Source organism: Dipodomys spectabilis, unplaced genomic scaffold (genome assembly GCF_019054845.1).
Source record: "Dipodomys spectabilis isolate Male_0828 unplaced genomic scaffold, ASM1905484v1 ptg000018l, whole genome shotgun sequence".
NCBI lineage: Eukaryota > Metazoa > Chordata > Mammalia > Rodentia > Heteromyidae > Dipodomys > Dipodomys spectabilis.
Genome location: NW_024870695.1, coordinates 13513788 through 13536572, shown reverse-complemented (window position 1 = coordinate 13536572; position 22785 = coordinate 13513788). Strand labels below are relative to the sequence as shown.

Here is a 22785-nt window from a genome sequence, read left to right as displayed (position 1 = left end):
GGCAGGTGGAGATGCTGGCAGGAAACCAAGAGAGCCTTGCAGGCCCCGGCAGAGAGTAGGGCTGGCCAGGCTGGTAGGGATAGCACTGCAGATAGCTAGGTCCAAGCCAGGAAGTGAGAAAGGGGCAGGGGCACCCCAGTCCCTGCTGCCTCCATTCCTTAGAGGCCTTACAAACCCAATGGGAACATGTCGGAGGTGTGGAATCCCTACTCTTCCAACTGTGTTCCAGGGATGGCAGCATCAGCACCACTGAGGGGCTTGAGGGGCTCCCCAAGATCCCCACGGGTGCTTTGACTGAGAAAGTTTGAGAATCATGAGCCTCAAAGAGCTCAGATTCACCAGGCACCCGTGGCTCATGCCTGTAATCCTAGCAACTCAGGATCTAAGAATCTGAGAATAGTAGTTCAAAGCCAGCCTGGGCAGGAAAGTCTGTGAGACTCTTCAATAAATCACCAGAAAACTGGAAGTGGCACTGTGTTTCAAGTGGTAGAGCACTCGCTTTGAGCTGAAGAGCTGAGGGACAGCACCCAGGCCCAGAGTTCAAGCCCTATGACTGACCAAAAAAAGAAAAAGAAAAGAAAAAAAAAAGCTCAGCTTCTAAGGGCAGACAGATCTGTGTTCTTGTCTGAGCTCTACCACTCAGTAGCTATATGACCTTGGGTAGATGGCTTCACCTCTCTGTTCTGATAAAGAAGTAGACTACTAGAACACCTGTCTCACAGGGCAGCTGCTATAAAGCCCTAGATAAAACAAGGTTAGCCCTCTACTCACACCACCCATCCACCCACACTCTTTTCTCTCAGCTCAAGCATCTGCATGAGATGGCTGGCCTTTTTGAAAAGTCCTGTGGAAATGTGGTTCCTCACATAACAGTGTTGGGAGGGTGGTGAAACTTTTACCAGGTGATCAGGTCATTAGGGGAGACAATGAAGCTACTGCATGCCTGGATTCCTTACCACAGAGCAGGTTGTTAGAAAGCAAGGCCACACCTCATGCTTTCTCTCTTCTGCACACAGCTGCCTGTGCTTTTTTTCCTACCATGTTATAATGCAGCACATGACCCTCAGCAGCTGCTGGATCATGGCCTTCCAGCTTACAGAACTGTGAGCTAAGTGAACCTCCACTCTACTCATTGCTCAGCTTCAAGTATTCTATCACAGCAACAGAAAACAGATTATAACATCTCACACTATCTCCCAGGTGCTCTCTTCCAAACCTCAGGTTGAGATACACAACACCTGTCACAAATTGTAGAAAGGCAAGCACGGTACATTTGTGTTTGTGTGTGCATGTGTGCGTGCATGCATGTACGTGTGTGTACCCCAGTACTAGGGCTTGAACTCAGGGCCTCCTGCGCTTGCTTGTTTTTTCCACTCAAGACTGGTACTTATTTTGTCATACCTACACTTCTGGCTTTGGCTGGTTAATTGGAGATTAGAGTCTCATGGGGACTTTTCTGCCCAGGCTAGCTTCAAACCATAATCCTCAGATCTCACCCTCCTGAATAACTAGGCACAACTTTCTTAACTATTTCTCTTTTACTGATCATTTATATAGTTTGCTTTTTGTTGTTGTTGTTGATGGTTGTGGTGCTTGAAATCTGGGCCTGGGTGCTGTCCCTGAGCTCTTCAGTTCAAGGTGAGTACTCTACCACTTGAGCCACAGTGCCACTTCCAGTTTTCTGGTAGTTAATTGGAGCAAGAATCTCACAGACTTCCTTTGTCCAAGCTGGCTTTGAACCAAGATCCTCAGATCTCAGCCTCCTGAGTAGCAAGGATTACAGGCGTGAGCCACTGGCACCCAGCTTGTTGTCATTTTTAACACGGAGTCTTGCTTTATAGTCTTGAACTCAAGATCTTCCTGCCTCAGCCTCCCAAATGCCAGGATGATGGCTCAGTTTTCATTCTCTTATAAATACTACTGTGATGAACACATTGATGCATTTTCTGTATCCTGAATGATTTCTCCTACTTGAAAGCCTTTGGTAGAAGCTGTACTTCTCAAAGTTGAGTAAGATGATTAATTACATGGGACTCAACCCTGTTCCTGCAGGTCTGACAAGCTTTCAGGGGCTGCCAGCTGCCACTGCTGCTGGCCTAACTATACTGAGAGCGCAGGGAGGGCAGAGCCGGCTGCTGCCAGGCTAGGGCACTTACTTTTGTTACTGAGATCCTACCTCTGTACTTTCAGGTGAGGCCTCAGAGGGACCTTTGTGGCTAATTTTCTTTTTTTTTTTTTTTTTTGCCAGTCATGGGGCCTGAACTCAGTCTGGGCGCTGTCCCTCAGCTCTTCAGCTCAAGGCTAGCACTCTACCACTGGAGCCACAGCGCCACTTCCAGCTTTTTCTGTTGATGTGGTGCTGAGGAATCGAACCCAGGGCCTCATGCATGCAAGGCAAGCACTGTACCACTGAGCCACCTTCCCAGCCCCTGTGGCTAATTTTCTTAAGCAATGAGCTTATGAAAACTCTGAAGCATTATTTACCCCAAGTTTCTGATGTAGAGACTGGTTTAAAGCAATGACTTGGCAGCATTTGAGCCTATTTAGGTTGCTATTAAAAAAAAAAGTACCTTAGGCTGAGTGATTTATCAATAAGAGAAATGTGTTGCTCTCGGTTCTGGAGGCTGGAAGGGCAGGTTCAGTGTGGGGTGAGGACTTTACAGATGGTACTTGGTTAATGGGTTTTCACACAGTGAAGGAGCAGATAGGCTCTCTCAATGCTGTGTGTGTGTGTGTGTGTGTGTGTGTGTGTGTGAGATGGTACTAGAGTTTGAACTCAGGGCCTGGGCACTCCCATTTAGCTTTTTCACTCAAGGATGGTATTCTACCAATTGAGCCACATGTCCAGTTTTGACTTTTGCTGGCTAATTGGAGATAATAACCTCATGGAGTTGGGCATTGGTGGCTTACACCTGTAATCCTAGCTACTCAGGAGCCTGAGATCTGAGGATTGGGTTTTTTAAGGCCAATCCAGGCAGAAAAGACTCATCTCTAGCCACTCAAAAATCAGAAGTGGGGCTGGGAAGGTGGTAAAGTGCTTGCCTCTCACGCATGAGACCCTGGGTTCGATTCCTCAGCACCACATAAGCAGAAAAAGCTGGAAGTGGTGCTGTAGCTCAAGTGGTAGAGCGCTAGCCTTGAGCTGAAGTGCTAAGGGACAGTGTCCGGACCCAGAGTTTAAGACCCACGACCAACAAAAATCAAACAACAACAACAAAAAACAGAAGTGGCACTGTGGCTCAAGTGGTAGAGCATTAGCCTTGAGCACAGGGTCAGCACCCAGGCCCTGAGTTCAAGCCCCATAACCGACAAAAAAAAAGACTTATTTGGATTTTCTATGTGGGCTGACTTTAACTATGATCCTAATTTCTCAGCCTCCTGAGTAGCTAGGATGACAGGAGTAAGCCACCAGCACCCTGCTTTCAACCATCTTTTACAAGGGCATTCATCCCATTCCTGGGGGTTCCATATAAAATATGTGGGGGATACAAACTTTCAGACATATTAGATGCATCCTATCTTACCGGGGCCAACTTGGGGTTCACCTGGAGCTTAGAGCTATCCCGGGATATTAGCTATTCAGTGCTAAACCCAAGACCATTCTGGGCAAACTAGAATAGCTTATCACCACAGATCACAGATTAACTCAGAGTCAGCCAGTGTTTATTGTTTATCAGCCCTGTGCCAGGCCTTCATGTGCGTTGCTGTACATCTTTTCAGGAACACATGGGCAACAGCATCATCAATTGACAGGGAAGATGTAGGCTTGGCTCAGAAGACCTAAGGAATGTTCCCAAGACAAACATCCCAATTTAAAAATGAACAAAGAAAAACCAATAGGAAAAGGATTTGGATAAACTTTTCTCCAAAGAAGATACACAGACAGCCAACACACACAGGGAAAGATCTCCACCATCATTATTCATAGGGTAAATGCAAATCAAAACTACAAAGCAGTACCACTCACAACCCACTAGGATGGTGGGGGGAAAAAACACATTTAAAAGAAAATACATTTACAGCCAGGCACTGGTGGCTCACACCTGCAATCCTAGCTACTTAAGAGGCTGAGATCCAAGGATCACAGTTTGAAGCCAGTCTGCACAGGAAAGTCCAGGAGATTCTTTTTTTTAAAAAATAGACTTTATTTATGTGGTACCATGGAATCAAACCCAGGGCCTCATGCATGCTAGGCAAGCACTCTACCACTAAACCACATTCCCAGCCCCAAGAGACCCTTATCTCCAATTAACCAGCAAAAAGCCAGAAATAGAGCTGTAGCTTAAGTGGTAAGAGTACTAACCTTGAGAAAAACAATTTCTTTCTTTTTTTTTTTTGGGGGGGTCCGGTCGTGGGGCCTGAACTCTGGGCCTGGGCACTGGACCTCAGCTCTTCAGCTCAAAGCTAGCGCTCTACCACTTGAGCCACAGCACCACTTCCGGCTTTTTTTTTTTCTTTTTGCTTATGTGGTGCTGAGGAATCGAACCCAGGGCCTCATGCATGCAAGGCAAGCACTCTACCACTGAGCTACCTTCCCAGCCCAAGAAAAACAATTTCTGAGAAAGTGTCCAGGCCCTGAGTTCAAGCCCCAGGACTGGACCAAAAAACAAAACAAAACAGCTGGGCACCAGTAGCTCAAGCCTGTAATCCTAGCTACTCAGGAGGCTGAGATCTGAGGATCATGGTTCAAAGCCAGCCGGAGCAGGAAAGTCTGTGAGACTCTTTTTTTTTTTTGGGGGGGGGTCCAGTGGTGGGGCTTGAACTCTGGGCCTGGGCACTGTCCCTCAGCTCTTCAGCTCAAGGCTAGCACTCTACCACTTGAGCCACAGCACCACTCCAGGCTTTTTTTTTTCTTATGTGGTGCTGAGGAATCGAACCCAGGGCCTCAGGCATGCAAGGCAAGCGCTCTACCACTGAGCCACCTTCCCAGCCCCTCCATGAGACTCTTATCTCCATTTAACTACTAGAAAACTGGAAGTGGCGCTATGGCTCAAGGTAGAGCGCTTGCCTTGAGCTGAAGAGTTGAAGGATAGCACCCAAGCCCAGAGTTCAAGCCCCACGACTGAAAGAAAAAAAAAAATTTACAATAAGGCATATAACAGAACTATTCCCAATAGCCAAAAGGTGGAAACAGCCTAAATGTCCATACTAAATAACTTATGGTATATCCATACAATGGAATATTACTTAACCATAAAATGGATGAGGCTCAAAAACTTTATGCTGCCAAAGTGAGTTCTGTAATTCCAGAACTCAAGAGGCTGAAGCAGGAGTATGGCAAGTTTGAAGCCAGTTTGGACTTCATAGCCAAGACACCAGAAACAAAGCTGAGTGCCAGGGACTCACATCTGAGATTAGAAGGATTGTTTTTGAACCAATCTGGGGCAGAAAGGTTCAAAAGACCTGAGCCCAGTTGTGTGCGCTTGTCCTCCCAGCTATGACAAGAAGCTTAAAACAGAGGGATTACAGCCCAGGTGCATGCCCAGGCAGGAAGCAAGGCACTATCTCAGAAATAAACAGGGCCAGGCACTGGTGTCTCATACCTGTAATCCTAGCTACTCAGGAGAGAGATTGAGGATTGAGGCTCAAAGCCAGCCTGGGCAGGAAAGTCTGTGTGACTCTTATCTCCAATTAATCACAGAAAAAGTCAAAAGTGGCACTGAGGTTCAAGTGGCAGAGTGCTAACCTTGAGCAAAAGGAGCTCAGGGACAGCGCCCAGGCCCAGAGTTCAAGCCCCAGCAGAGGCTGGAGGTGTAGCTCTGTGGTAGAGTGCCGACCTAGCAGGCATAAGGTCATGAGTTCAAACCCCAGAACTCCTAAAACAGAAAACTATCATACTTCGTGACAGAAACCAGACACAAAAGGCTTAAACATATATTGTATGATATTTGTATCTCTTACAAATAATGCTTGTTTGAGTATCAGTGGCTCTCTTTCAGCATATAAATTTTGTGAAGGCAGAAACACCCAGTCTGGTAAGTCCACAAAAGTAGAACATGAATAGCCAAGCACTCCTGTAATCCTAGCTACTCAGGAAACTGAGATCTGAAAACCATAGTCTGAAGTCAACCCAACAGGAAAGTCCATGAAACTTTTTTTTTTGTTGATCATGAGGCTTGAATTCAGGACCTGGGTGCTAATCCTAAACTCTTTTTGCTCAAGCTAGTGCTCTATCACTTGGAGCCACAGCACCACTTCTGGTTTTCCTTTGGTTAACTGGAGATAAGAATTTCTCTGGTGGGGCTGGGAAGGTGGCTCAGTGGTAGAGTGCTTGTCTTGAAAGCATGAGGCCCTGGGTTTGATTCCTCAGTACCACATAAGCAGAAAAAGCTGGAAGTGACATTGTGGCTCAAGTGGTACAGTGCTAGCCTTGAGCTGAAGAGCTTAGGGACAGTGCCCAGGCCCAGAGTTCAGGCCTCAGGACCAACCAAAAAAAAAAAAGAATTTCTCTGGCTTGCCTACTGGGGCTGGCTTTGAACTGTGATCCTCAGATCTCAGCCTCCTGATTAGCTAGGATTACAGGTGTGAGCCACCAGTGCCCATCTTCCATGAGACTCTTATCTCCAATTAGTTAACAAAAGCCAGAAGTAGAGATGTGGCTCAATTCATAGAGTACCAGTCTTGAGTGAAAAAAGACACACAAACATGCACACACATGCGTGCGTACACACATGCAATAGAACGTGGAGAAAGAAGGGCTAACAAAGAGGGTAAATGAGTATGAATGTGGGCATTATAGTTTACTAGCATGTATGAATATAGAACAATAAAACCTATTGTTTTCAGAAAGGAGAATTGAAGCCCAACATCAGTGCTAATCCTAGCTACCCACCAGGAGGGTGAGATCCGAGAATCGTGGTTCAAAGCCAGTCTGAGTAGAAAAGCCCGTGAGACTCTTATTTCTAATATCCACCAGAAAACTGGAAGTGGTACTTGGCTCAAGTGGTAGAGTGCTAGCCTTGAGCTAAAGAGCTCAGGGACAGCGCCCAGGCCCAGAGTTTAAGCCCCACGACCAATACACATACAAAAGAAAAAAAAATAGGATAATGGAGTAGAAACAGTGCAGAGAGGATGAAGTGGATCAGGATACATTACATGCATGTGTGGGAATGTCATAATGAACCCCCCCAGCATAACTAATATATGCTAATAAAGAAAAGAAAAAGGAAATAAAACACAGATTGGTAATCAGGGTCCAAGTGTGGGGTTGAGGGATGGACAATTGCTCAATGCAGAGAATCCTTTCAGTGATGAAAATGTTTTGGAACTAGACAGATGTTGGCCACACAGCATTATTAGTGTATTAAATGTCATTGGATTGTTCACTTTAAAATGGTTCATTTTAGGGCTGAGAATGTGGCTTAGTGGTAGAGTGCTTGCCTAGCATGCACGAAGCCCTGGGTTTGATTCCTCAGTACCACATAAACAGAAAAAGCCACAAGTGGCACTGTGGCTCAAGTGGGAGAGTGCTAGCCTGGAGTAAAAGAAGCTCAGGGAGGGACTGGGAAGGTGGCTCAGTGGTAGAGCGCTTGCCTTGCATGCATGAGGCCCTGGGTTCGATTCCTCAGTACCACATAGGCAAAAAGAAAAAAAAAAAAAAAAAGCTGGAAAGAAGCTCAGGGACAGTGCCCAGGACCTGAGTTCAAGCCCCAGGACTGGCAAAAACAAAACAAAAACCCTGGGTTCCATCTCTAGCGCCACCAAAAACAAACAACAACATAATAATAAATGAATAATCTGGGCTGGGAAGGTGGCTCAGTGGTAGAGCGCTTGCCTTGAGCTGAAGAGCTAAAGGACAGCGCCAAGGCCCAGAGTTGAGGCCCACGACCGGACCCAAAAAATAAAAAATAAAACTAACTAAATAAATAAATGGATAATCTTAAATTAGGTACAGTGGCACATTTTTAGTCCTAGATATTCAGGAGACTGAGGAAGGAGGATTGCTTGAGCTAGTAGTCTAAGCCAGCCTGAGCAACATGGAAGGGGAAGGGGAAGGGGAAGAGGAAAGAGAAGGGGAAGGATCAAAAAGAAAGGAGAAAGAAAAGAAAGAGGGATGCTAGGCACTGATGGCTCACGCCTGTAATCCTAGCTACTCAGGAGGCTGAGAACTAAGGATCGTGGTTTGAAGCCAGCCAGGGAAGGAAAGTGCCTTGAGATTTGTCTCCAATTAACCACCAGAAAACCAGAAGTGGTGCTATGGCTTCAAGTGGTAGAATGCTAGGCTTGAGGGGGAAAAAAAAGCTGAGGGACAGCACCCAGGTGCTGAGTTCAAGCCTCACAACCAAAATAAACCCAGAGGGAATAAGGAAGGGAGGGAGGGGGGAAGGAAGGAGGTCAAGCATGATGGTACACACCTGTAATGTCAGCATACCAGAGGCTGCAAAAGGAAGATTGAGTTTGAGGCCATCTTTGGCTATGCAGCAAAAGCTGTCTTAACAATAATAGTTAACTTTATGTTATATGAATCTAGGAGTTCTGGAGGAAGGGAAGAATGGAAAAAGGGAGGAAAGGAAGAGTGGGAAGGGACCAACCTTCTCAAGTTAAAAAGGAAGCTGGGGGGCTGGAAAGATGGCTCAGTGGTAGAGCGCTTGCCTTGCATGCCTGAGGCCCTGGGTTCCATTCCTCAGCACCACATAAGCAAAAAAAAAAAAAAGAAAAAAGCCGGAGGTGGCGCTGTGGCTCAAGTGGTAGAGCGCTAGCCTTGAGCTGAAGAGCTGAGGGACAGCGCCCAGGCCCAGAGTTCAGGCCCCATGACCGGATCCAAAAAAAAAAAAAAAAGGAAGCTGGGTGCCAGTGGCTCACACCTGTAATCCTAGCTACTCAGAAGGCTGAGATCTGAGGATCGCGGTTCAAAGCCAGCTGGGGCAGGAAAAGTCCGTGAGACTCTTATCTCCAATAAACCACTAGAAAACTGGAAGTAGCACTGTAGCTCAAGGGGTAGAGCACTTGCCTTGAGCTGAAGAGCACAGGGAAAGGCCAAGCTCAGAGTTGAAGCCCCATGATGGACAAAAAAGGAAAGAATCAACAGGAAGGACTAGAATGGAAGAGAAACAGCCTAAGCAAATGGGCATGGAGGGAAGGGAGCACCACAGGGCTACTGGAGAGGAGGGACATCACTGGAACCGAGAGACCATCCCCCACCTCACATTTTGCTCTTCAGACTCAACTCTGATAACCCAGTATCTACAACCCTCAGCTGAGAACTTTTTTGTTGTCTGTTTAGTTTTCTTTCTCCTTTCTTTCTTCCCTCCTTTCTTCCCCCACTTTCTTTTCCTTTCCTTCCGTTCCTTCCTTCCCTTCCCTTCCTTCCTCCCTTCCTTCCTTCTTGCTGGTCCTGGTGCTTGAAATCAGGGCCTGGGCACTGTCCCTGAGCTCTTTGTGCTTAAAGCTAGCCTCTACCACTTGAGCCACAGCCTCACTTCCGGCTGAGTAGTTATTTGAAGATAAGAGTCTCATGGACTTTCCTACCTGGGCTAACTTTGAACCATGATCTTCAGATCTCGGCCCCCTGAGTAGCTAGGATTAGGTGTGAGCCAATGGCATGTGGCATGTGGCATGTGTGTGTGTGTGTGTGTGTGTGTGTGTGTGTGTGTGCATGACACCTGCTCAAGGCTAGCATTCTACTTGAGCCACACCTCCACTTTTGGCTTTTTGCTGGTTAACTGGAGTCTCATGGATTTGTCTGACTCAGCTGGCTTTGAACTAGGATCCTCAGATCTCAGCCTCCTGAGTAGCTAGGATTACAGGCAGTAGCCACTAGTGCCCAGCTGAGATTTTTTTGTGTGTGTTTTTATGGTTTTTTTTTTTAGACAGGGTAGTCCTGCTACATAGCCCTGGAACTCTTTTTTTTTTTTTTTTTGGCAAGTCCTAGGACTTGAACTCAGGGCCTGAGCACTGTTCCTGAGCTTCTTTTTGCTTAAGGCTAGCACTCTACTAGTTGAGCTACAGCACTGCTTCGAGCTATTTCTGTTTATGTGGCACTGAAGAATCGAACCCAGGGCTTCATGGATGCTAGGCAAGCATTCTATCACTAAGCCACCTTCCTAGCCCAAGCCCTGGAATTCTTGATCCTATTGCCTCAGACCCCTAAGTGCTGGGATTACAGATATGTAGCACCGTGCTGGGCAGTACATATTGGAAATCTGAAGCAAGCAAGGGTTCCCAATGTCACGTTCATTAACTGAGGGGTTGTGTCTAGTTAAAGGCCGTGCAGCTGGGACATATCAGGATCAAAATGTAGAGCCAGGATTGCCAAATAGAGCTAGAGACCAGACATCTGGACTCACCCCACCGCCCCCCCACACACACACACCCTTTCTTCTCAAAAAAAAATCTCTTCTCTCCAAAATTTGGATCCCAACTTTCCCCTCCCTCCTCCCACCCACACAACTTCTTTAGGACTTGCCTTCTTTGGAAGGTTGTAGAAACCAAGCAGGCATCACATTCACTAGCTCCTCCCCCTCTCCCCCACACCCCCAGCCCCACCCCACTCTCCTGGATGCATGGCACCCTCCTGGCATTTCTGGGCCTGTCATGCTATCTGAGCTCAGAAGCTGTGCTTGAACCAGAGAGGAGGGGGGACTTCAGGGAAACTGGGCTGGGAGAAGATTGAGGTGGGAAGCAGGGAGCCGTGCTATGATAAAGTTGAATCCGAACTGAACTGCTTTTAGCTGGGTTCCTCCCAAATCCTGGCCCCGGACCTGCACCATGGAACCAAGAAAGCCTTTGGAGAAGGACCTCAAAATGCCAAAACAGAACAAGAAAACTGCACCCAAAGTCTCATTTTCCTTGTTCTTGGAGAATTAAGAAAGCCAGGGCCTCCAGAGTGCTTGCCAGGCAAGTGTTCTTCCACCACGGAGTCTGAGGTGGTGGTGGTGGTAGACTGTGTGCAGGGATGCACAGAGGAGGCGGCTCTGACCAGGTGGTGCAGGCCAGTACAGGCTGAATGCACAGAGCCCACAGCAAGCTGCTCTCAGTCAGCGGAGCTTGAGAAGGCAAGAGATGGATGCCGATTCATCAGGCCCTTGTCTCCTTGAGGTGGCCCCAGGGACAGAGGTGCCCAAGCCGGGTTGGTATGGCACAGACCAGGCTGTGATACAGATGGACAAAGAGATGTCTTCCTATGGAAACTTCAGAACATTTTGGAGCTGACCAAATGGAACTTGCTTGAAGTATCCACTTCCTGATTGTGCCTCATCTTGCCTCCTTCTTGCCACTAAGACTTCTTTGGGTCACAGGATGTGGGCACCACCTAGATGGAGGACTTCCTCTGTCCCTTGTTCCCCTGAAGAAGGGGTACCTGCCATGGCTAGGCAATGACCACAGAGCCACAGCCTGGGCTCTCCAGGGGCTCCAGGAAAGACAGGCAGTGCAAACAAATACACAGATCGTTCAGGAGGTGACATGTGACATGGAGAACATTAGGTCTATTCCCCCCTGCCCCAGCTGCATCCCTGCAGTGATTAGAACCTTCAGCATTAGATCCCTGCAGCATCTAGAACCTGGTATACCAGGAAGTACCCTATATGCCTTCTGCCATCCCTTCCCAGGTCTAGGTATCAAGTCTCTTCACCATCCTGTGTCAGCCTCCTGGAATCTTCTGGTCTTGAGATAACCACCTCAAAGTGGGACACGAGCCAAGAAACAGCCTGCAAAATCCCCAGAGGCCTGGCCTGGTCCCCAGACTGTCACGGGTTGCCATTAATGCGCCACTTCCCCCTTTCAGTCCTTGGCAGCAGCTCCATGTGCCTGACTCATCCCAGCCCACGTGCAGTGAGGAACCCAGAATCTCTTTCTCTGCAAAGCTACTAACCTGCAGCTCTCCAAACTCTCGCGAGACCTCAGCACCAGGATTTATATTTATCCAAGGTAGCTTCATCTGGCCACTTAGGATGAGGCCTTGTTTCCTGATATGACCTCTGTGGGGAACTATGTTTTTCTTTTAGTCGTATTAGAGCTTAAAGTCAGGGCCTCACACTTGGTAGACAAGTGCTCTACCAGTCCTTTTTTACTTAGGTGTTTGCTTTTCTGATAGAATTTCCAGCTTTTGCCTGGACCAGCCTCAGACTGCATCTCCCTACCTCTGCCTCCCAAGTAGCTAGGACCCCAGGGATGTGCTTCCTAGCCAAGTTTATTTTTCAAATAAGGTCTCAATAACTTTTGTGGAACTTGCCTTGAACCTTGATCTCTACTTACCACACAGCTGGGATTATAAGCATGCATCAATACACCTGGCCCCACATGGGGAACTTTTTTGGTGGTGGTGGTGGTGGTGGTTGTGAAGCTTGAACTCAGAGCCTTGGGTACAGTCCCTGAGCCTCTTTGTGTTCAAGGCTAGCACTCTACCACTTGAGCCACAGCACCACTTCCCATTTGGAGGTGGTTAATTGGAGATAAGAGTCTCACGGGGATTTTTCTTCCTGGGCTGGCTTTGAACTGCAATCATCAGATCTCAGCTTCCTGAGTAGCTAGGATTACAACACCCAGTTACACGGGGAACCTTAAAGAAACAAATTCCCAGGCTCCATCTTCAATACTTTTGAACAAGTCTATTCGAGAGTGCAGGAAAAACAAACAAACAAAACGTGTGCTGTTGTTTTCGAAGCTCTGGTGTTATTGAAGCCATCCTTGTTCTCAATAGCCCCCACTGTCCGTCCCAAACACCCACAGACAATTGCTTCCAGAAATTGTGTCTCTGTGGCTGGTCTTCTGCCAGATCCTCTTTGTAAAGACTGGGAAAAACTGGCCTTTCTGACGATCATGTCTGGCCCTGAGCAGGTAACAGTTATTTAACCCAGGGCCTGGCAAAGCTGTGGGGCTAAGATGCTAGGAGTCCCTATCTCAGGGACCTCTCCAACCCTGCCTGCCCATTCCACCTTTCCTCCATGCCTGGCCTGGCCTTTGCTTTGCAGAAGCCAGAAGGCAGGGCAGAAGGGAGGCGAGTGGGGCTGTGTCCTTAGGCTTGGGGCTAGGGTAGAGTGGGTGCGGCACTTACCTCCAATGCAATCATCAGAGAGATGGCATCAAAAAGCTCAGGGATCAAGAAAAAGAATATTTTAGAGTGATATTTTAAAAATCAAAATTAATGCCTAACACTGATGATATTTTGATGAACGAAGTCTCAAAATTTAAAATAAAGACAGAATTATTCATGGTGCCAAGTCACTTCAGAGCCTGAGGTAAAAGGAAAATTCAGTAACAGAGAGGGAAAAAACAAAATACTCCAAACTTTGTTAAATATCCTTAGAGAGAGAGGAGATATTTCACCCATGATACAAAAACAAGAGGCTTTAAAAGAAAAAATAAGCCAGGTACCAGTGGCTCACACCTGTAATCCTAGCTAATGAGGAGGCTGAGATCTGAGGATTGCAGTTCAAAGCCAGCCCAGGCAGAAAAGTCCCTGTGAGAGTATCATCAATTAACCTTAACTCAGAAACCAGAAGTGGTGCTGTGGCTCAAGTGGTAGAGTGCTAGCCTTGAGAACCAAGAGGCTTAGGGACAATGCCTAGGCCCTGAATTCAACAACTGACAAAAATAATAATAGTAGTAGTAATAATTAATTAATGAAAAATATTGCAAAATAATAAAGAACTCTTAGAAGCCAGGTACCTGTAGCTCATGCCTATAATCCGAGCTGCTCAGGGAGGGTGAGATATGAGGATTGCAGTTCTAAGTCAGCCTGGGCAGGAAAGTTCATGAGATGCTTATCTCCAATAAACTACAAAAGCCAGAAATAGAGCTGTATCTCAAGTGGTAGAGTGCTGGCCTTGAGCAAAAACGAGCTCAGGGACAGTGCTCAGGTCCTAAGTTCAGCCCCAGGATCAGCATCAAAAAAAAAAAAAAGAGAGAGAGAGGAGGGGGGAGGAATTAAAGCAGAAAAAAAATCCAGAATTCACTAATATAAGTCCCAAGTTGAAAAGGTTCCCCCAATGACCAGCATGAGGAATGGAAAAGAACAATCATCATGATTCCCAAAAGCTGGGTTCACAGGAAACACCCCATAAACTTTCAGAGGTATATAGAAATGTCAGAAACAAGAGTGACAGCCAAGCTATTAAAGTGACACTAAATGACAAGGTGACATGCCTTCACACTTCGGGAGAAAGTTTTTTTTTGTTGTTGTTGTTTTTTATGTCGGTCAGGGGGCTTGAACTCTGGGCCTGAGTGCTGTCCCTCAGCTCTTCAGCTCAAGGCGAGCGCTCTACCACTTGAGCTACAGCACCACTTCCGGTTTTCTGGTGGATAATTGGAGATAGGAGTCTCACGGTCTTTTCTGCCCAGGCTGGCTTTGAACCGAGATCCTCAGATCTCAGCCTCCTGAGTAGCTAGGATTACAGGCATGAGCCACCAGCGCCCGGCTGGGAGAAAGTTTTTATTGTGTGTTTATTAGTCCTGGGGTTTGAACTTGGGGCTTGGGTGCCGTCCCTGAGCTTTTTTCTCGAGGCTAACACTCTACTACTTGGACCACAGCTCCACTTGCAGCTTTTTTGGGTGATTAATTGAAAATAAGAGTCTCAGAGACTTTCCTGCCCAAGCTGGCTTCAAACCACAATCCTCAGATCTCAGCTTCCTGAGTAGCTAGGATTATGGATAGGCATGAGCTATCAGCGCCTGTCTAGGAAACTCATTTTTAATCCATATATCTATATTCAGCAAAACCATCAATCAAATTGAGAATAAAGGCATTTTCAGACTTGTAAGTTCTCAAGAGAATTTTTCCTCTTATGAGAAATTCAGGAAGCACAATTGTTAAGGGTGGGGGAAAGCAGGAAAAAGAGGACCCAGGGCCAAGAGAACAGAGGAGAAACAATTTGCCTGACAGGCAGGAGCAAGGTTTCCGTGGGAAACAAAGAGCTTACAGGTTTCACTATACTAAAAATTATATTTGGGCTGGGCAACAGTGGCTCACACCTGTAATCCTAGCTACTCAGGAGGCTGAAAGCTGAGGGTTGTGGTTTGAAGCCAGCCTGGGCAGGAAAGTCTATGAGACTCTTATCTACAATTAACCACCAGAAAACCAGACGTGGTACTGTGGCTCAAATGGTAGAGCTCTCACCTTGAGCTGAAGAGCTTGGGGAGAGAGCCCAGACTCAGAGTTCAAGCCCCATGACCAACCAAAAAAAAAAAAAAAAAAAAAGCTGGGTGCTGGTGGCTCTTGCTAATAACCCTAGCTACTCAAAAGGCTGAGATCTGAGGATTGCTGCTCAAAGCCAGCTCAGGCAGAAAAGTCTCCATAAGACTCTAATCTCCAATTAACCATTCAAAAACCAGAAGTGGCTCAAAGTGGTAGAGTGCTAGCCTTGAGCAAAAAAGAGCTCAGGTGGAGATGGGGAAAAACCAGTTGTTTAGGGATACAGGTGGACCTGTTGCAACAATGAGAAGTACAAGTTGTCATGTCCAAAACGAGCTTTATAATGTCGGTCGGGGGGAGGGGGGGAGGCGGGGGGGGGGGGAAGGGGGGGAAGGAGAAGGAGTGGGATTGGGGGGGAGGGGGGAGGCTGGGAAGGGATGTGAAGTGTAAACAAAGGAGGAGGCTGCAATGCTTGGTAAGAAATGTACGCATTATCCTGCCCATGTAATTGTAACCCCTCTGTACAGTATGTTCACAAATAAAATAAAATTAAATTAAAAAAAAAAAAAAGAGCTCAGGTACAGTGCCCAGTGTCCAGGCCCTGAGGACAAGCCTTATGACCAAATAAATAAACAAGATTAAAGATATAGCAAAGTAATGGTGGCCGAGAATATAAATGTCAAATCTTCATCCACCACCAGAGGCTGTCCACAGATTATGTCTATGAGGGACCTATCAAGAGCAGCAGTTGACATGGGGAGATGGAGGTAGAAGCCAGGACAGCTCACAGGTACCATGCTGAGGAAAGGGTGAGTAGACAGTATGGAGGGACTTTTGGGTGTTTTGTTTTGTATTGGTACTAGAGCTTGAACTCAAGGCCTGTGCACTGTTCCTTAGCTTTTCCCACAGCTCTACTTCTGCCTTTTTGCTGATTAATTGGAGATAAGTCTCTCTCAGCTTTGTCTGCCCAGACTAGCTTTGAACCAGATCCTTAGAGTTCAGCTTTCTGAACAGCTAGGATTACCAGTGCCTGGCAACTCCTCTCTTTAATTGGCCCATTGGAAGGAGTGGCTGAGCCGATGCTGTGGATTCTCAGATTCCACCCCAATCTCTAGGGCCCACCCCAAAGGCTGTGTGAGGCGTGTCTGATATGTGCACCTGGGGCACCAGGGCAGCCCCCACTTTCCATGCCCCCCCCACATTCACCCAACACTTACCACCACCCTGGTCCTGTTGTCTGGCAGCGTGTCAATGGCTAAGGGGCCCCCACCCAGGTCCAGGCTCAGCTGGGTCCTGTCTGGCTCAGACACCTGTCCAGGGCTTCCTCGAGCTGTCTGATTCCAGCCCCGTGTGGTCTTCCCAGCCCATGCAGAGGCCTGGCTTTCATGGTGACCTGAGAGAAGACAGGAAACTGAGTGCCAGCAGCTCACAGTAAGGAACCAAGAGAGGGTTCAATTACAACCAGCCCACATGTTCTGCTGAGGTCTCAACACCAAAATCATCCAGTCGATACACAGCACATCCCCAAACCCATGTGCCCAATGCCACACCAGACAGCTTGCATATTCCATGCTTTCAACTCTCACCACCCCTCTGCCAGAGACAGATGCTCTCCGTTCTGTAGAGAGGAAGCAAGTTCAGAGGTTAGAGGTCACATCAAGAGCCAGAGAAAAGCTTCACATCCAGGTTGATCTGTTCCCAAAGGGGTGAGTATTCTCAACTTCTGCCTGGCTCTATTTCTAATTTTTTTTAAATAGAACTTCGATACTATGGTTCATGTAAGATAACTGAGCCATTTTATATTCTCCACAGCATTCAAGGTGGGCAACTTCTCTGCCTTCTTGCTCAGACTTAGGTTCTAAGTGTGGGGAGTGACTCTCCTGATGGACCCTCACTGTGGCTGCATCTGCATCTTAGTCTCCTCACTACCTGCATGCTTTGATCTTGGCCAAGTCACTTTCCCCATAAAACTAGGGACACAGGGACCAGCTGGCAAGGCAAACAGTTTCATCTCAAATGCTGTCTCCAATTCATTAGTGACAGCCAGCAGCAGTCAGTGAAAAGAATTCTAAAGCTTCATTTGGATTTCATAGGAGAGATTGGCAGGATCCATTAGCAATGTCTGCTACCAGCACAGAATTGGAAAAGCCTCGCCCAGGCACTAACACTTGCATGTTCTCTCCAGTTCCCTCGGGTTGTTAAATCAATTTTTTTTCCTCTTGGGGCTGGGGGTACTAGCATTTGAACTCGGGGCCTTGATCTCTTGAGCCACACCTCCAGTCTTTTTAGCTTTAGTGGTTTGGCTTTTATAGATAAGGTATCAAGAGCAGCTTTAAACCTCAATCCTCCTATCTATACTCCTCAAATAGCTGGGAGGATAGTTGTATACCACCACATTCAGATCCTTGATTGAAATGTAGGTCTCTCAAACTTTTCTCTTCAGGCCTAGCCTCCATCTTGATCCTCTGTAATCACCTCAGCCACTAAATCACATCCAACCCCTAAATCAATTCTAAATGACACAAAAAAACCTCCTTTTCCATTTGAGATGGAGATTTGCCTTCCAATTGTCTACCCACTCTGGACGTATGAGGAACCCAGCCCACCAGACATATGGATGCCATTCCTCACCCCACACCTATGATTTCATCAATGACAAGCCCATCCCGGGTTAAATGGGCCTCACTTCTCACTCTGTCAGCCCCACTCCTCCTCCCCCACCCCCCACCGCTGCCAAGGCCCCAGGATGTGGCTGTCACTCTCTCTTTTTTTTGCCAGTCCTGGGCCTTGAACTCAGGGCTTGGGCACTGTCCCTGAGCTTCTTTTGCTCAAGGCTAGCACTCTACCACTTGAGCCACAGAGCCACTTGCAGCTTTTTCTGTTATGTGGAACTGAGGAATCGAACCCAGGGCTTCAGGCATGTAAGGCAAGCACTCTACCACTGAGCCATCTTCCTAGGCTGTCACTCTTCCTGAAGCCACCACTGATGTGACCATGTGCCTGTCTCCCTTGAGTTTCCCCAGGCTTGGCTCTGCTCTCTTCAAAGAAGACTGCAAACAGTAAGCACTCAATCACTGCCTAATTGAGGACACGATGTGGGGAATTAACTCCTGGGAGCTAGCAAGGATAGAGGTAGAGGCAAGGCCTGGCCAGGACACTGCTGTGGGGCTCCAGTTTGTCATTAGACATTTTATCCAATTAAGTCATTCTTGGCTGCTGGTTCCTGCTGGACCTTTGCCTGCCCCTCTCACTTCTCTGTCCCTAATCACAACCAGATGCTCCTGGAGAAGGTGGGGAGAGGGGTGGTCCCTGACCCTCATCCTCAGGATATCCACTGGCTGCCCACGGATGGCACAGAGCCCAGGGCTAGGAGGCAGCTGCCTCCTGCCCAGACCCATGCCAGGGTGGCCTTACCCCTCCTGGGCAGGGCCTGAAGCTGCCTTAGAGACAGAACTGTTTGTGTTGGGCTGGATCTGGGTCTTTCGGCAAGCAGTTGGGGGCATGGGCAGGACTGGGCCTGGATAGGAGCTGTGTGGAACAAGGAGAGGAGCTTGGTAATCACACCATCAGTGGTACTAACCAGGAAAGATGGTGGAGGGAGGCAATGGATGGTGGGGGGAAGAGGACAGGGAGATGACACATGGGTCTTCCCCACTGACCAGGCTGGCCATACACAGCTGTAAGCTAGGGACGCTCCATTCTCCTCTGATAAGGCACTAAAATGAGGATGAGCATCACCTCCATGATCAGCCTGCTATAAGCTTCAGGTGGAGGTTTGGACAAGAGGGCTCCGGCCAGGAACAGGGACATACAGTCCAGGAAGGCAGAGAGAAGGTAGATGGGGACAGTGAGGAGCTGGGCCTCGCTTGGCCTGACCTTGAAGGGATGTCACTCAGCCACCTTCCCTCCTCCCAAATGGCTGGCATAGAACATCAGCCCTCAGCTCAAGATGGGAGCAACCACTGTACCCGCATGCACACCCAGGAAGTCTGGCAGGAAACCTCCATCCTCCCTGCTGGTACTCATGTGTGTGGCATACCTAGGCCCTTCCCCTTCATTGTCCCCAGCACTCTTCCCCAGCCTTTGTATGTGAAAGGGTCCCCTGAAGCGTTGGAGGCATGGTTCAGGGGTAGAGCGCCAGCTGAAGAGCAAAAGCAAGCTTCAGATACTGAATTGAGTGCTGGCTTTAGACAAAAGAAAAAGGAAAGGAAAGGAAAAAGAAAGTGTCCCCTGCTCCCTATATAATGTCAGGAAGTTTCCAGAACACAAGCTAGTTAGTGGTGGCCAGTCTAAGGACTGTTGCCTCTAATTGTTATAGGCTGCTACTCTGGGCTGGCACTGTTCCAGGGGCTTTAAACACATGAACTCATTTCACCTCCACATTAACTCCAGGAGATAGGTACTAGTAAATCATTCATACATGGGGAAATGGAGGCACAACGATGAAAAGAAACCTCTCAAGGTCATGCAATCATTGGGTAGCAGGATTTAAACTCAAGAAAGCTGGCTACTCAGGAGGCTGAATCTATGGATCCAGGTTTTGAAGCCAGGCCAGGCAGGAGAAATCCAAAAGACTCATCTCCAACTAACCACAAAAAGCCAGAAGTGGAGCTGTGGCTCAAGTGATAGAATGCTAGCCTTGAGCAACAGAACTCTTGGACAGCACCCAGGCTAAGTTCAAGCAGTTCTGGCACACATAAAAATAAAAAAAGATGTGGGGGAGGGGGGAGGAGGGACGGCTGGGAAGGTGGCTCATTGGTAGAGTGCTTGCCTTGCATGCATGAGGCCCTGGGTTCCATTCTTCAGCACCACATAAGCAGAAAAAGCCGGAAGTGGTGCTGTGGCTCAAGTGGTAGAGTGCTAGCTTTGAGCTGAAGAGCTGAGGGACAGCGCTCAGGCCCAGAGTTCAGGCCCCATGACGGACCAAAACAAAAAAGGATGCGGGAGCAGGGCTGGCACTGGCTTGTGTTCCTGGAGGGTCCCTGACATTGGTGCCATTGACCCTAAACATGGGAGCTAACCTGGAGACACAGTTCCCTAGCACCAGCCCAGAGAGCCAGAAGGGAGGGCTGCTAGGAGCCGCTCAGCTGCTCTTTCCTGACCACACAGGCTCCCTCCTGAAGAAACCCAGACCAGCTGGGGACCAGCTCCCAACCTGTCCCCTTCCACATGACATCCCCTGCCTCCCCAAATCCAGCCTGGCTGGGGGAAAAACAACACAAAGCACTTGATGGGGAGTCGACAGCTGTCCCCTGGCTTCTTTACAGCTTCCTCAGGTCTAACCTCAACCTTGCCTGCTGCAGAGAAAGTCCATGCTTCACACTGGAGCCTGTCAATGCTGAGAAAACAAGGTGTTCTCTACTCAGCCGGGTTATCTCTGCCTTCCTCCTCTTGGCCTTCCTCAATCTACCACCTCACCCTGACAGAAGTCAGAGCTCAGCCAGGTCTGGGTCTGGCTCCCTCCTGAAGCTTGATTTCTCATCCCCTTCCCTTCCCTTTCCTCTCCAGAGGTTCCACCCCTCATCAACCCAACACAGCTGAATTCAGAAGAGCAACCGGACTGGGGCAACAAAAGATCTCAGAAATTAACCTGTCTAATCCCTTCCTGGTTACAAAAGGGTCCCCCCTGCCTAATTATTTGCTTCTCATACATGTCTGAGAAGGAAAGGTGATCCTAAAAGGGGTAGGGGGGAGAGATCCTTCAAATCCCACAACCACGGCAATGATTTTGCCTACAGCCTGGCTTTGTAAATGGAGAAAGCCCAGAGAGGTAAAGCGTTTTGCACAGCAAATGAAACAAGCCTAGAAGCAGAGTCTCTGGTGCCTTGAAAACTGGTAGTTCTGCACCTGCAGCCTCTGAACACATTCCTTCCACTGCCCTCTGTTCACACCTTCCCCCCACCCCCCATGTACCTTCTCAACAGGGACCCAGGCTCAGCTACACACTGAGGCCATCAACCCTGATGGCAAATCCCACCTTCCCCTCCCTTGTCCTATGAAGACCCCTTCCCTCACCTGAGGGGCACCTAGGCCAGGGAGACATAGATCTCTGTCTTCTCCAGAGAAAGTATAGCTTGGGAGTCCTGCTCACACCCAATCTCGAGGTCGAGCAGTGGAAAGCCGAAAGCCACTAGGGCAGAACGGAGCAAGAGACCCGGGGGACCACTGAGGCTGGGGATGGGGCACAAGTTGCTTCTTCCCAGCCTCCTGCTTCTCTGCTGTACCCCGCGGGCTGCAGTGGCAAGTTCGGCAGCTGTGGCTGTGCTGGGGGAGAGGCAGGTGAGGGCAGGTCCCCAGGCAGACCCGGCAGGTCTCACACCCAGCCTGGGTCAGCTGGACTGGGGACAGAGAAGAGGAAAGGAAAGGGGGGGGGAGGTCCCCTAGTACTCTTTCCGTTATAATTCAGCTTGGTCCCCTAGAGCAGCCAGGGGGTCCCCACCGTTCCCACTCTTCCCTGGGGGCCACAGCCTTACAGAACCCCCTCCAGCGTCTTTCCAAGGAGGTAAGGAGGCGTCGCTGTCCAATGCGATGCCTTGTACCCCTCGGGTGTTTGGGAAAGTGGAGTCCCTCCTCCTCACTCCCCCAGCCCAGGCCTCCCGGACCACAGACTTCCCCATCGGGTCCGCACCTGCCTGCGCCCACCCCGCCGTTCCGGTGTCTCCTACCTGCTCGGGGCTGGGGGTTCAGCGCGCTGGCCGCCCCCCTGAGCACCAGCACCAGGAACCAGAGATCACCCCGCATGGTGGGCGCCGGGCTCGCCCCCGGCCCGCCGCGGGGGAGGGGACCGGGCCGGGCAGGGGCGCACAGAGCGCGGGGCGCACGGAGCAAGCGGAGCGGCGGCGCTGCGGCCTGGGGAGCCAGAGCGCGAGCCACGCAGGGGGGAGAGGAGGGAGGCGGGGCCGGGCGGGCGCCCCGACTTCCCCGCCTCCCCGGGGCTCCGAGGCGGGGCAGGGAGGGGGTGGCGAGGGACTGGGCTGGGGACCCTCGGCCTGGGTTTCCTCCCTCTCCTCCAGAGCTGCCTCCACCCGCCCTGCGCTGTCGATGAGGGTCCTGCGCCCCTCCCCCGCTTCCCAGGGAACGCAGGAGGAAGGCCCAGAGGGAGCCCCCCTAACCCCAGCGCCCCCTCCTCCAGGCAGCGCGACTCTCTGAGCGGACCCTCGGAGTTCAGAGGGGCTGCGATGTTAGACACGTCCCCGAAACGACCCCACCGCCAGGACCCCAGCTGTACCCCCACAGCGGCCCGATTCCACTCCCCTCCCAAACTCCTTCGAGACCCCGTCCCACCCCCAGCACGGCAACCTAGGGGGTGCCGGGGTCTGGATCCCCTCCACACACTCTGAAATTGCACGGGCCCCTCCCCGCGCACCCCCGGTCACCACCCGGCTCTGGGGACACAGTATCTTTTTTTTTTTTTTTCTTTTCGCTTCCAGGACAGAATAAAAATACCCGCAACTTAGGAGATTTAATAGACGGCAGGCAATCAGGTCAGGACGCGGAGGCGCCTCCGACCTACTTCGTGGGAAAAGCCAGGAGCTGGGGGCGCCGGCGTGGGCGGGGGAGGGGCCCCAGGCCTGGGGACCTTCACGATCGCCATAGGAAGAATGTGGGTGCTGGACTTCCTGGGGTGGGGGGGTGGATGTCCTCGGAAGGAGGGGGCCGGGTGGGGCGAGGGGAGGGACAGTGTAAGCTGGAAGGAGCAAATTGCCTGTCACCGA

General features: G+C 49.5%; 1 protein-coding gene across 1 annotated transcript in view; it reads right to left on the bottom strand.

Moving 5' to 3' along the window:
• The window catches only part of Plxdc1 (plexin domain containing 1), a 51780-nt gene extending 29889 nt beyond the window's left edge, over window positions 1-21891 (bottom strand). Inside the window, exons 1-2 of the mRNA XM_042673782.1 lie at window positions 21736-21891; window positions 16288-16463 (exon numbers count right to left, since the gene is read on the bottom strand). Of these exons, the coding sequence (XP_042529716.1) occupies window positions 16288-16463; window positions 21736-21811 (252 nt within the window). The 5' untranslated portion in view covers window positions 21812-21891. The remainder of the gene's footprint in view (window positions 1-16287; window positions 16464-21735) is intronic.
• Between the last annotated feature and the right edge of the window lie 894 nt (window positions 21892-22785).